At 39.5% G+C, this 15,116-nt stretch overlaps 1 protein-coding gene across 1 annotated transcript in view; it reads left to right on the top strand.

Annotated features, from left to right (window-relative positions):
• LRMDA (leucine rich melanocyte differentiation associated) overlaps positions 1–14,895 on the top strand; it is a 694,168-nt gene extending 679,273 nt beyond the window's left edge. The window contains exon 7 of the mRNA XM_069796267.1: positions 12,703–14,895. Within this exon, the coding sequence (XP_069652368.1) occupies positions 12,703–12,782 (80 nt within the window). The 3' untranslated portion in view covers positions 12,783–14,895. The remainder of the gene's footprint in view (positions 1–12,702) is intronic.
• Positions 14,896–15,116: the final 221 nt, after the last annotated feature.

Genomic DNA, 15,116 nt, shown 5'->3' with positions numbered 1-15,116 from the left:
TGTTGTTGCCACACGTTTATATTGGGGCTCTTCCTTCAGTGTACTTGATGCAAGGTATTTGCAAATTTGAGCCTTTGGGCTTTAAGTGTTGTGCTGCTTCTTCTGTTCCTTATTCACTACAGATTATGTATAATTGATGACCTGCATTTACAGACATGGGTGGTATACAGATGTAAATGTTATTATAGCTTTTATATTTTATGTTCTCTCTGAAAGATCATTTTGTCTTTGAATAATACTCCTGTTCAGATTTTGGGGGGTTTATCTCTAAAAGAGAATATGAAATGGATATTGCACATCATATATTTCTTAAAAGTAATTTGGAATTTTAGGGTATGGGATTGGTGGTGACTGATACACTGCCTGGATGAGATATATCCCTTTGAAAATAACAGCGCCAGTACATGCCTGCATCTGTCTAACCTCATAATTCACTTTCACATTGGGTTATGGATGTCTGCATTCAGTGAGTCTATCTTCCCTTTAGGTATTATTTCAGCCCTTTGAGATAATAAGGAAAGTTTAATTGCGTTGTTAATTGATTTTTTGCACAACATTATTACCTTGATTGATTGCAGAGTTGATGAAAATGTTAGACACAGGCAGTGTAAAGTATCAGCCCAGTAAGGAGTGGGAGCCTTGTGGAGAATAGATAACCTTGATGTTAAGAGCTATATCCTTCAGATATGTCTTCCCTTGACATATTGATGGCCCTTGAAAAGGGAAAAGCTGATTGTATGCAGAATGCAATCATTAAACCCACTTCAGCTGGCTGTTGATTAATTTGTTTTTTCCTGAAAGATCTAGTTAAAGAGAAGGCCTCACTAGTATCAACAGCAGCCATTTTCCAAGCTTCAGATTATTCTTAACCCTCTCCTAGAAGAAAGAAAAATGATACTGTCTTGGTTTAGACAGGCAAATTGTCTGAAAACATTCAGTCCAACTGCAATTTGGGGATTATAACACTCACTTTACCCCGTTAACTACTGATTCCTCTATGACCTCTCCTCCCCCTGCCTTCAGTATTCAGCTTCACCACAGCCACAGCTAGCAGAAAGTCACATTTGATGTTTTCTGAGTAAGGCCAGTGTCTGTTCTCAGCCAAGATGCCAACAGGGATGTCAAGCTTGTTTTGCCCAAAGACTGAAATACTTCAGTAGCATATAGCTGCTTCCCAGGAGCCTCTCTGAAAGGACCAGAGGGTTCACTGCACACGCGTAAGTGGTTAAGCTTTCCTTATCCCTGAAAAGATCTTGCTTGTATAATTTTTTGTTACTGCTTTTGAGATCTTTGAGGTCTTCAGTAGGGCAGTTGTGCTGTGCATTGCTTCTGTCAGAGTGCAAAGGATGCTGTGGAAGTCAGTGTGTCCAGTACTTACTCCTTCAGGACAGAGACTGTTCAGTGCTGCCCCAGGCTTAACAGCAGCACTCATACCCTGCTGTTGGACATGTTTAACCAAACAGTGACTGCATGTGAGTAGCTTTCCCACTGTGAATTCATGTGATGGTCTAATCCTGGACTGTTACCTTCAGAGCACTTTCTGTTTTAATAGCACCTGCTCTGAGAGCAAAGGTTAAGAGTATTACCTGTAAGAGCCATCGCCTAAATGGCCTTGCTGTGGCAGATGGGGCTTCCTTGACTGAAAAACATTCTCTGGATTAAGGGAGAGCTTCTGTCTTAACCATTTCTCCCATTTGTATCAGCGAATGACCCAAGACATCTAAAATATTTATGCAGCTTTAACCAAGCAATTGAATGTCTCAGAAACAGAATGTGGTGGAGGTTTTATCCTTCAGTTAACCATTTAAAGGATATTTGGTAAAGTAGTAGGTAGCAAGTTATTGCCTCCTGTTTAGCTTGGTAGGTCTCAAAGACAGTCGCTATTAATTTGTGCTTGTGAGTGATACAGTGATCAGTGTTGCTTGATTGTTTGGCCAGATGTGTTTTATTAGGTCCAATGTGCATATTTGCCAGTTGGCTCCTTTTTAATATAGGGACATGTTAACTTACGACATAGTCAAGTCTGACAAATTTGAACCAGCCAAATAAGAGAGTAATATTTCAAGCTGTCAAAGCAGGTGAATACTGATTAACTGACACACTCCAAAAGCTCTCACCAATATCCGTGCTCCAGTGGAAAACGTTTACTAAGCATAGTACTTGTTAGAAAGTCTTTGGTGCTTTGACTAAACTTTAATGACTCTGACCCTAATGGAGGGGTTTTAATGTGCCTCTCTCGAGCTATTTCTTAGCCCCCTATCTTTTATCTTTAGCAAAAGCTTCCATAAAGGCTAGACGTGCATTTGTAAACTATGTTCTCCTGTCCACTGTGATTTAACCTTCAGCCTCCCTCTCATTTGCATGTTTTTAAAAGGAGGCTGAGGGAGGGGGAAAAGAGTTGAGGATAGGAAACAATGACAATGTTTTGGCATTCTGTACTGGAGGTAGTCAGTGTCTAGGAACTAGACACTGGGAACTAGACTATGGCCACTAAGTATTTAGCAATAGCAGATGGTGTTATATGCGATACAGCATAAAACAAAGTTCTGCTAAGAGACAAGCCCAGACTTAGTCCAGAGAACTAGATATTTGCTGGTGTTTGAATCCAGACACATTTCTGACTTCATTTGGTGCTATACAGCAACAGCTATACAAGAGAGAAAGGAGCTCACCAGTTGTGTGGGGTCCGGATGTGTCTTACGAAGTGCCAAATGCCTTCAGTTTCCACTGGAAATCAAGGGAATCCAGGGCCTTGTAGTGTCAGCTTCTTAAAAAACACTCGTTTCTGTATTAGGAAGAATCATGGCAATCCTATCATTAGCAATTAGTTAAATGTTTCCTTTGTTTCTGAGGAAGGGCTTGTGGAAAGGAGCAAGTAATGGCATGCAAAGAAGGTTCCCTTAACTGTATCATAATGTGACAGCAGCACTATTTCATTATGCTCTTTAATTTTATTTGAAAGACTTTCTTTCCCAGCTTTAAAATAAAAAGCAACTTGTCTTTATTTCAGATGACTCTCTTGAGAAATTTCAAACCAGTTGAGCCAGACTGAATTTTGTATGGCGCTTTTTTTTTTTCCTAATGTGAACTCCTCCAGCAGGAACACATTTGAGATCCAAAAGCAAGTTTTACTCATGAGATGAGCCAAATTTATGTCTAAACTCTCCAGAAGGGCCCTGCTGCTCAAATTTTTTCACATAAGAATTTGTAATTTTTTGGAATGCTTGCAGACTTTCCGAACAATTATTCCAAAAGTTTGCTTTCTGCCCCATAAATCATGGTACATTTGTTTAATTCTATCACAGTTACTAAAAGAGCTTACTTCCCTGTTTTTTTCCCCTTGCATTTTACTGCTAATGCAATCTGCGCGTGGTTAAAGTTTGCAAAGTACAATATAATTATACTCACTTTCTGTTTTCTTAATGACCCTGTCATTCTTTATAGTTTAACTCCATTGCTGATTAATGTATGTATTATTAGTAGAATGTAGTCCAAAGTCTAGAACAGCCTACAGAAATGCCATTTTTTGTGTATATTAGCCAAATTAACTGAAGATCATCTAAGTTAATATGGTGAGTGTACACTGAACAGCAGAACTTTAATATATGGTAGGGATGGGATTTTACAACCTCCTTTTCCTCCACCATTCTGAATATGTTAAAAGCGCCTCTTGTGTCACTTCAGTGATCATACTGTTGCATTTTCAAAAGTAATAAAAAGCTCGTTCAAAAGAGCGCTAGAATTTTTGTTGTGAATGTGAGAGAATAACGAGTGCCAGCCCAGCTGCAGTGGAAGCCGGTGGTGCAGACGGACGGTCGCCTCCCCCCCGTACAACATTTTGAGCCTTTTGTTCAGACCACTACCCAGTGACATCCTTTTGTAGCCATCTGTATACACAAACTGATGCTCACCGAGATTAGTCCACCAGAAGTCAGGCTCCTGGGCGAAAGGCTGAAAGCAGAGAGTGTATAAATATAGGCTTTGATCATGACAGAACAAGAAATTGGCTGCAAAACTAACAAACCGTATTGCTTTAATTGTCGTATCGGCGTATTGAGTTTGGTGGTGCGGTCCACGTCTTAGACAAATGCATGCTGCCCTCTAGTGCTGATGCTCTCGGCTTGAAGCTGCCTGACGGGAGGCAAGCCGGCGAGATGGCTCTGTTCGGTGGGGAGTGGCTTTTTGCCTGGTTACTAAAATTGCTAGTCCAGTTTGGGGTATTTGGCCATTAGCAGAAAGCAATCAAGCTCTTGTGACGTTGGTTTAGAGATGAAGGGCATTGAACAGGTGTAACCTGACTTGCACTGGATATTTACAGGAACTCGGTCTGCCTTTACTACTTTTATTTAGACCATATATAAGAGAATGAGATATGCAAAGAAGTGTTTTGAAAAACTAAAAGAACTGTGAACCCATACTTCCTTTCCTCCATCTCCGTCAAGGGTATTCAATACATCCAAATTTAAGCACCATTTCACCCATAATATCTGGCATGCTGATGCTTTCTGTGCACTTGGGTTTCTTCGACTGCAGTACCTAGCTGAGTATACAATTTATGTGTCTGAGTAATTAAAAAAATCCACTTTAAAATTTCAACATATTCAACAAGAAATATTTTGTCCTAAAGTCGGCATGAATTCCATCTGTGACATTATCTGACAGTGCAAAAATGGTAAAGAGGCACTGCAGAGACAAAAGCATTTGGCTTTTTTGTTTGGTGCTTTTTGCTTCATTTTCACTATAGAGAGACAACCCGCCCCATATTTCTCTGGTGATGGTTACAATAAGCATGGAAAGATTCCAAAGAAATCCCAAGTGTAGGACCTTAAATTGTAACAATGATACCCAGAGGACTACGGAACTGGTTAATGATTTCAAGTATTATGCCCTAAATGCTCCTATTTTAGCCAACTCTAGAGAATCTGTAGACAGCACATGCCCAGATCAAAGCTGATCATGTCAATGTCATTCAAGGAGGGAGAGATACCCTCCTTTTCCCCTTGTCTCCCCCCTACCCTTTTTTTAAACAAAGTATGACATCTGAGGAACAGTGTGTTGATTGTTCCACTGCCAGGATACGCATAATGGAAACATTAGCTCCAAGATAACTTTTAATCTGTCAGCCTAATGGCTCCTTAATGTGTAGAGGGCTTTAAATGTATGTCAGCCAGGGCTGTATAAAGTAATATAGTTTGTGGCCTGAATGGATCTAGATGACTCCACACCATGACACAATATGGTTTATTATTAAGTATCAGCTCATCAGCTTATTCCCACAGACTTGGACAAGCGTCTCAATTTTCCAGTAACAGATTATGTGAGAAAAAGCTTGCAGTGCATTTTTTTTCTTTCCTCTTTTTTTCTTTTACTTTTCTTTTTTTCTTCTCCCACCCCCCCAGCCCCAAATTACAAATTTCATCCCCAGCTGCATTGGGAGCCCTGAAGTGTATTTACAGCAGGCTGCACTTTATCACACATCAGCTTGACTGCTAGTTTACACTGAACATTTATGCAGTTCCCTTGGCCTCGGATGCAAACTTCACATCTTTGTATTCCTATCACCTTCATTGCAAATTTTTCCAACATCCTCTCCCTGTTGACTGCTTTCCTTCCCCTCTCCTACTCTCACTTCCCCACATACTCCCCCCTTCCCCCCCCCCCCCCCCTACAAACAGGCCAGTGAGACTTGACATGTCACAGTACTTGTCTGTGCAGGATACTTGCAATAATTCAGTGTCTCAGTTTGCCTGCTCTGATTCCTCTCAACTCTACCTTAGGTGTATAATTCCAACTCCATTGCTGTAGACTGGATACAGGTTTGATTTTGTGCCTTTCAGTAATTTCTTTCAGTCTGAAAGACCACTTTGTGCCCCATGCTGTAGGGTGTCCAGATATCGCATTTTGGCAACCCTGTGCAGGGAGCAGTGCAAAGAGGTAATTCATCTCCCCTGAATGTGAAGGTTACCTTCCTTTAGTGTTGTTACCCACAGAGGGAAGGGAGAATCAGGATCAGCAGTTTGCTACTTCAGGAAACCTCCGATGGACCACATTCCCTAATCCATGGGGACCTCTTTGGGAGTATTTGGGGACCACTCTGTGAGTATTGTGGCCATGGTGTGGGAATTCTGCTTTAGCTGCAGTGAGCTCTCTTCAGCCTTCTCAAACGCAACCCGATCCCTTTATGCACAGATAGTTTTGGAGGAATAGCGTGTATTTTTGCTTACGTTTAGTGTTTCTATCCTCTTAAAAATAAATTAATTAGTTTATAACATAAGGGAAGTTAATATTTGTGCATTTGTTATTTGAGCACTTGTGTGTATTTTATGATATAGTTTAGGGAATTCTTGTTTAGTTTTGGTTTATTGCTATGATATTTCAGGTCTTTATAAGATAACCCTTCTACAGCATTCAGCTGTAGCACAACCAAAGGCATTCAATTCCTTATCTGTTGTATGCTCCTCTCTATATTGCTCCCTCTGTTCTAATTTAAGGAGTCTAGATCCTCTGTCTTGACTCCAACCTGGAGCATTCTGGAAACTGTGGTTGCAACAAACAGGTTTAATTGTAGCAGTCAGAGATCATGTCGCATTAGCAAGGACCTCTGTGACTCTACTGTTCTTTTCCTGTGTCATGTTGCAGTTTTTGAGCTTGAACTTCCCCATACTGACAGGTGTGCTGGGGCAGAGTGAAAGTCTGAGTGGACCTCTCTGAGTTACATACTTGGCTGCTTTTGGGTGGACTTAGTGACCCAGATGATCCTTTACATCTTTTCTTATCTTCCAAGTGATCCTCTCAGATTCCTGTGTCAGAGTGTTCATAGGCTGGATCATGTTCAATAGAAACAATTGTTCAGTTCTACCAAAAGTCAACATGAAATACAGAAAGTCTGTCTATAATTCCCTCCCTTCTTGTTCTATAAGTTTATAGTTCTAAATTTTTTATTAAATTGGTCCATTTTACAGAACGTGGACCAAAAACATAACTCAACAAGCATTTTTTTCTGCTTTTGGCTCTAACAGATCTCTGGAAGTAAAGTATTTCTTGTTTCTAATTGCTCAAATTATTGTTCTTGTTTATAAAAATGTATTTCTATATAAACAACTGTGAAGGCCCAGCTATAAATAAATAAATGTCTGCAAGTTAAAGCAGATGCATGAACCTTAGAAGACTGACTTGGACAAACACTCAACATTTAGGAACACACCCCCCCCTCCTTTTTTTTTGCATTTGTAAAGTATCTCCCTGATGTTACAGCCACAAGACTCAGTAAAACTAGAAGTGCACTACTTGGGTCCAAGTAAACTTTCTGTTTATTCTTTTTTTTCCTGTCACTGTTAGATATTTAGCATCTCTCATCTCCTCTTCTCCCACCCCGCCCCGGGCCCCCACACTTGCCTACTGTGAAGCTGGATCTGTGCTCCTCAAATTTCAAACTGATTTGGATGCATGTCAGGCTAATGTTTTTGTGGGGTTTTTTTTGTTTTGGTTTGGTTTGGTTTTTTTAATGATTCATTGAGGATTATAAAGCAAATCTTTCGAAGAAACACATTTGGAAATATTTTGATACTTTTTACAGCATTCAGTTGTTTGACTGTTCTTAATGATGAATATAAAATAGATAGTTCAGGTACAATTAGATGGAGTGATTTTTATTTTATTTATTTAAACTAAAATGACTGTGAGAGTATATACAATTTAATTCTTCTGATTTAGCAGAAAAAAATAACCTATGTGCTACTAAAGGTGAGAGGATTAGGATCCTAATTTCCTGAAAATCTCTAGTACTTCATTTCTCATAGAAAGTCAAAGTGGAATTGAAAATAGGTTGTCAGCTAGACAACTAGATAAAGTTGTTACAATTTCCGTGAAGATAAATATAAAATGAAAAATTACTAAACTCCTGTACCAAAGGATTTTTTGTTTCAAACCAACTTTATTTATCCCTTAGATGAAAAGGTTTTTAAGAGTTTCAAATTAATTCAACTGACAGAGGTGTTTTGCCTAAATCAGTAGCATTGTAGACTTGAAACTGTTTGTAGATAGGTATTTATTCTCCTCTAAATGTTGTAGGTAGGGAATTATTTTCCTTTAAAGGAATTTTATATTAATATTTAAGGGAATCTTGCAACTTCTGTTCATTAATTGTAGAATATGCCCAAGTGCCTATGAAAAAAATGATAATGGTATTGATATTTCATCCTGAAGGGTCTCAAAACAATTTACAGATTGGTAGTATAACCACGCTGAAATGCACCCAGCTTCTTGGTGGAACATGGCAGCTGTTTAATAGCCCATAGCAAAACTATACAACAGCAGGTTGTGGAAAAAAGAGATGAATATGGATCAAATAAAAATTGGCAGTGGAGGATTTAGGTACTGTACTCAAATTAAAATTAGGTGAAGTGGAATTCCGCTAGAATATTGAGTTTGTTGTATGAAGTGCTACACTTTATCTGACCACAGCTCCTAGTACAAGGACCTGTGGTTAGCCCATGTGAAAGACAGGCAGAGGACTGTATGCTGAAATGTAATCCCTGATGTATACTGTAGACCAGTGTGTTTGACAAACAAATCTGATTGTGAATACTTTGCTGTTCACACTTGCGGAGGGGTTTATTAAAAACATTTGATGTTAAAAGGGGTGCCTGAGGGGGTTCTTGGGCAGATGTGGCAATAGGTTTTGATGGGGGTGGCAAAAGTTTTGGCTTGACTACTTAGTTTTAGTAATTACTTTTTAAAGAAAACTGAATGCTACTGGAGAAGCCTGTGTTGCTAACAGCTGCCCCAGCTGTGATGGCTGAGAGGTGTTTTTTTATAGATGTAGAACATTTATTTGCTAGGAAAAAGAGCAAACCAAGAAAGGCAACAAGATGCTACCAGACAATTCCCTTAGATCACTGTTGGCCTGAGCTGAATTTTGACGTGTGACTGAGGCTGTATGATCTATAGGTCTAGCACATCCCATTGCAACTTCATTTTACCATTTTCCATGTAATACATCAAGATCTGCAAACTTTTTTTCCTCTAGGAAAGTGTATGGAGGTCCAACTGCACCATAGCTCTCTGCAACACGTGCCCAATTTAAAATGAGCAAACGTGACTTGAACAATTTTTCATGTGCTTTAGTTATGCATGTATGTATTTATTTATTTATTTGGATAATTGGGTTTTCCTTCAGCTAAGGAAAAGCTGGTGGTGCTGACATTACAATGTGTTTGTGAAGAAAGACTGATACCACAACACATGCAAGCAACTGCAAGGTCATTACTTACCCAGCATAATTAGAACATCCATTCTGAAGGGGGAAAACATTTAAAAGATAAAGAGTGAATTTAAAAATTATTCTTCCCAATGCATTTTTTTCATAATTATAGTTTTAACAGCTTCTGGTGATGGTAGAAGCAGCTACTTAAGAAAAATTAGAAGCCTTATTCGAGGAAGATGATCCCTCAAGAGACCTTGTGTTGTCATTTCTTAAGAATCGTCAGCAGAAACCTCATTCAGGATGCTGTGTGTTGTTTTGATGTATAGGGGGTATACTTAGCTTATTATGGCCAATGCTGGATATTTTAATTAAAATACACCACAACAGCCACAGATGTATTGTTTTCCCCTTATTCCTCCCCTTGTCTGTGTGCAAAACCACAAGCATACTCCTGCCCCTGAACTGCAAGGAATGAGCACCATTGCAGATAAACAGGAGAGAAGCAGTAGGTTTCCTAAATTCACGTGTGACGTATCTTAGCAAATCTCATTGCAAAAATTCTCATTGCAGCACACAAGCCTTTTGTACTTCTCCGAGTTTTCTGTGGTTGCCAAAGGGAGGTGGAAAATGGAGAGGAAAAACAAAACAAAACAAGCCAACCAGTCACCGCATTTAATTTATGAGCAAGATTATTGTTTTACAAATAACCTTCATGATAAATAAAGTCTCATGGCAGCATTTTCAACCATGCTTTTATCAAGACTCTCTGAGCGCTGTGTGTAATATGCCTGGCAATCGAATCACAGCTGTGTGCCTGGGTAGAGAATCTCTGCGGAGACAACACTTCCTTAATTTAAACAATTGTAGGCTGCAGGAGTTCAAAAATTTCAGCTGACTTTAACTGTCACTAGCCCAAGCACCTTTATCCCCAGGCGAGCAGCAGCAGCTGGATTTCATTTCCTGCTGCCAGACTGTCCGACATCTTTGCTGAACATCCCAGGAACTGAGCGTCTTTACTTTAAGGATTTTATTCAAGGTGACAGCTCCTCACACTTTAGCGTTCAGATCACCTCAAGTAGCTGAGATATCAGTGAAAATGAGAGCACTTCTCCAAGCAAACGCCAAATTTAGATTGACTGAGGTTATCCTTAGGCCTCTAGACCCAGCCTCCACAACAGCACAGGCCTGCCAGTAACTTTAAAACTACAGCGGAGTTTGTAATGATGTCTGGGGAGAAATATTCTGCCGGAGCAGTGGAGGATACTATAAGCGATAGGAAATGATGTCAGATTTAGTTAGGGCTGGAGACAGTGTTAGAATATACTTGGCATAATATGGCACCGGTATCTCTGTCAGCATCTCTGTTTTCTGTCACCGCACACAATCCAGGGCCTGTCTGTAGCCCTGACAGTGTCTTTTCAGATCAGGTTATTGCCAACTTGGAGACTGGCTCAGCGCAGCACCATACAGCCCCCTTTGTTTGAAGTCTGCCCTTTTGTCATTAATGCACTTGATGTCTATTTAAATCTGATAGTGAATGCAGTATCTGTTTTCCTGTCAAGAGATCATTGACAATATTAATACCTCATGTCCTTGCCTCATTTTCTAAGCACTGACACCTAGCTACAGTCTCCAGCATTCATCAAACAGCACTCTCTCACCAGCATCTCTATAAACAGTCTTGCTTCCAGTCCTTAAGAAATGTGGCAGACCTCAAACAAGACTTTTATCAATGCCAGTGAAAAAGGAGTCTGAAGAATGCCATTAATAAACTGTTCGTATCCTTTACATTTAGAGCTCTAAATGGCCTTGTTACCAACCGAATGCCTGCTGCAGTTTGACTTGGAATATCATCTGCTTAGAGGGAAAAAAACCTTGCTTTTCATTAAAGGCTTGTTTAGGAATGATAATATCATCCCTTGAATGTGGAAACTGCTCCACTAGTGAAATTATTGAAATTGAAATTATTGAAGAAAGCTCCGTGGAGAAGGGGAAAGGGATTAGGCACTGCACCATATAGTCCCCATTTGTGTTATCCTGAAGAGGAATGTGTTTTTCACAACAAATGACAGGCCTATCAATTTTTTTTTTCCTATAGGAATGTGTTGCTATCCTGATGTCTTAGAAGGAAAGAGCAGCATGGTTTAACATTAATCTTGCACAGCCCATGCCTTCCAAGGCTTTAGTTGCTTATCTGATGCACGTTATATTGGAAAAATAGATGCAGAATATAAAGGCTTGCATACTTAATTCATACTGCAGGTATTTGCTGCGTGAGTCCTGGCAAGCTAAAACAGCAATGAATTGAGGATCTGCTCCTCCCCCATCTTTACCCTTTATGTAAGGCAGTGTTTGTCTCCTTTGGGCTAGGGTATGTTTGCCCTTATGGGGGTGAGCTAGGTACTTCAGTGACTGCTGTATTAAGACACTCCTGAGGTAGAGGAGACCCTTTCACCTTCCTTCCGTGCATGGGAGATGACTTTAATTTGACTATATGTGCCTGAGGGCACAAACAACAACTCTGCTAGTAAAATTTAGCATCTTTGAGGATGTTCACAGGTGGGATGTGACTGTGAACTTACGCTTTCACATACCGCTTAGTACCACCAGAGGGGATGCTTTTGAATAAGGTAGTGTGATCTGCAGGTATGTGTGTCTCACCCACAGCAGTTAAGGCTTCCTCAGGCATCTTGCTGCCTGTACCCACTTAGAATAACGTGCCTTGTCTCCCAAAAGCAGTGTTCTGGCTAATTTTTGAAAACATCCTCTATGTACTAATATTTACCATAATTTATAATTGCATCTGGCTCATAGGATGTTGTTTGGAGACCTACTTTGGAAATGTTTTTACTAGATGTTTATTTGTATGTCTGGGAAAAAAGCTGGAATCTGGAGGGCTAACCGTTAGGAAGTCCCAAGTTCTAGCCCATGTATGTTGGTGACTTCCCATGTAGATTTCAGCTGGTCACTTCAGTTCTCTGCCACTGCAAAGCAGGGATGGCTTTAGGTGCTTGTAGTATGACTTTGTGAACATTTGGAAGGTTTTTCCTGGATCCACATTAAACTGTAACTATTTTCTGCTTTTTTCTTTTTGGTTTTAATCATCAGGAAAACCCTGTAGACATGTAGCAGGGAGATTACAGAGAGTACAAAATGTAACTTCAGCCCAGGCTTTCTGGTTTTCAAAAGCAGGAGAAAGGTACTCTGATTTAAAATACAGTGTATGATGTTTCAGTGTTATGTCATTCCATTTTTGAAGACACTTGTGGATGTATGTTTAACAGGATAGGTCGTGCAGATATTTGAACACGTTTTCCCAGTGGATTCAAAACTGCTGATTGAAATGGTAATACTGAGTATTTCAAATGCACAAACTTTCTTTTGCAGGACAAGAGAAAACTGTTCCCTTCCCTCCTTCAAATTTCCCTAGTTATGTGCTTTATTTGCGTATTATGCCACTGCTGTCCTAATTGTAATTAATTTCCTTTTTATTCTAGGCATTTTGGGAAAATGCCGCTACATTTACTATGGAAAACATTCTGAGGGCAACAGATTCATCCGAGATGACCAGCTATAAAACACAGCGTTGTTCTGTGCCTCTTGAATCCCTCCACAAAAGAAGCACAAATTGCATCTAAATTTTAAGCATGTAACTAAAGTCCTCTAGTGCCTTCTGCTGACTTTGCCAAGCCTGTCAAGATCATCCTTCTATCGTAGTCTGAATAGTCACACAGAGATTGACATGATTGCCTTTAAGCAGGTCCCATCCACCAGTGTGACAGACAGCTGCAGCCGAGCACCCAGCCTGACAGGAGGAGCACCGTGATGGATTGCCTGGTCCAATTGCTGCTTGCAGAAGAGCAGGGGTCACACCTGGGGCTTCAGTGAGCATGCTCTATTGGTTGGCGCCTTAGCACGTTTATCTCCAGCTTGCCTGTTGAGTGAAAGTGGCTGGTGATATCAAAGTGTTTATGAAAGAGCGAGGCTATAATTTCAGATGAAAAAGCCCTTATCTGTTCTTGTTTTTTCCCCTGTGAATTAAGTGCTTGTGTTTCTATCATCTCGTACATGTTTACACAAATCCTTTCACAGTGGTTTTTTTTGTTTGGTGTTATCCCCCCCGAAATGAGCCTAGATGGATCATTTTTTCTTTCAACAGGGAAAAAAATAGATCCTGAAAATATTTTGGCCATGCAAAGTACTATCAATTTGTATAGTTGTTTATATGCAAAGGAAAAGGATTTAAGCAATTTTGCAGACAAACAAAATTTGCTAATTCTTAAATTACATTGCAACATTTACTAACTCTGACCTTCAGAAGAGCAATCATTTTTTCATGCTGTAGAATATTGGCACAGCTTAATTGTATGTACTCGGAAGAAGCCCTCAATTGTGATATTGACAGTGTGTATTATTCCTGGTTTATTGCACAAGATATTCTTAACTTGTACAGAGATTACATTTAGAATTAAATGCTTAAATTTGGAAAGAAAAAAGTGCTTAAATGGAGTGATATAAAATAAGATTGCCACCAGATGGGTATGATTATTCAGAGGGGAAAAAAAGTCAATAAAAGTAACTGGTGGAATTAACATAATTAACAGCTTTACTGATATGTTATAGAGACGAGTTCTGATTAATCCCTTTTGATGTCTATGTAAGAAAACTTATTGTCAAATTTTCAGTAGAAAAAATAAACATGCATGGCATATTTCTGGCTTTTCTAATAAACAGGTTGGACATATTTAGAATCACGAACTTGTTACTGTGAAAAAAAAATCCCAGTATTTCATGCATGTACTGTGTTAAGTGCTGCTAGATACAATGGGATTGGCCAAGGAATATGCAAAAATTTTGGCCTCTGGGCTGTTCCAAACCCATGCATATTGGTCCCAGTTGAGAGTCATCACTGGCTGGTTTTGGCTTGTTTGAAATTACTTGGTGGTCTTTATTCACTTTCCTGGTTGAAAAAAAATGTCAGTTTTCAGAAGTTGCTTACTTTGGGGGGCTATTATCAGCTAGTGTTGCAGGTGGAAGTGAACTGGATATTGAAGCCAATCATGAATTCAGGTTTGAGGGATGAAAAAGAGTGAGACACTGGCAGAGTGACAAAGGAAAGCTTGACACTGCTGCTGAACGTTTTAGGCCTTACTCAGTAAATGGAAACCTTCACACACTCTGAAAGTCTATAATAAATCCTTAACAGGTACTTAAAATCAGTGATGAACATAGAACAATCCAGTTCACACCACCTGTGGTTTAAATTGAGCTCTCTGCTCTTTGCCATACAAATTGGTGTCTGGAAAGCACCTTCTGGCCACTTGTAACACCTCTGCTAATGTTATACATGGCTACAAATGAAATGCCAATTCACATTAGAAGTCCTAGGAGATATTAGATAAAGGAAAACCAGGTCCCTCTTTTTAAAATCAAAAATATCATTAGAAATATTTAGGGCACTTGTCGTCTCTCTTGGTTACCAAAATAACAGCAATCCTAGTTTGTTCCTATCATATTTTCTGTTTTGAAGCCTCCACTCATTTTGGCTATGGCATATTTCAGGCAGCAGGGTTCTGAATGGGGGTGTTTAGAATAACCTAATGTCACTTTCAGTCTGGTTGCATATATGTTCTTGTCCTTATAAAAGGCTTTAACCCTGCCTCAAACAATAAACAGCACTTGCAAACTGACAGCATGATTTTTCCATCTTTATTTTGCTTGTTTACTTTTCCTAATGTCAAAAACATTTGTATCATTTTCAGGAGTGTTTTCTTCCCAGCAAAGCTTTGGAGGCAAAAATATTTTTGGAATGAGATGTGATCAAAGTCTCTTCCATTTTGGCTTTTGTTTTCACTTGGGGGATTATATACCTATAGTTAAATATGGTAAAGCCCTAATTAAAATTTGCTCA

Source organism: Haliaeetus albicilla, chromosome 11 (assembly GCF_947461875.1).
Source record: "Haliaeetus albicilla chromosome 11, bHalAlb1.1, whole genome shotgun sequence".
Classification (NCBI taxonomy): domain Eukaryota; kingdom Metazoa; phylum Chordata; class Aves; order Accipitriformes; family Accipitridae; genus Haliaeetus; species Haliaeetus albicilla.
The sequence above is the reverse complement of the archived record's forward strand: the minus strand, read 5'-3'. Positions and strand labels throughout refer to the sequence as shown.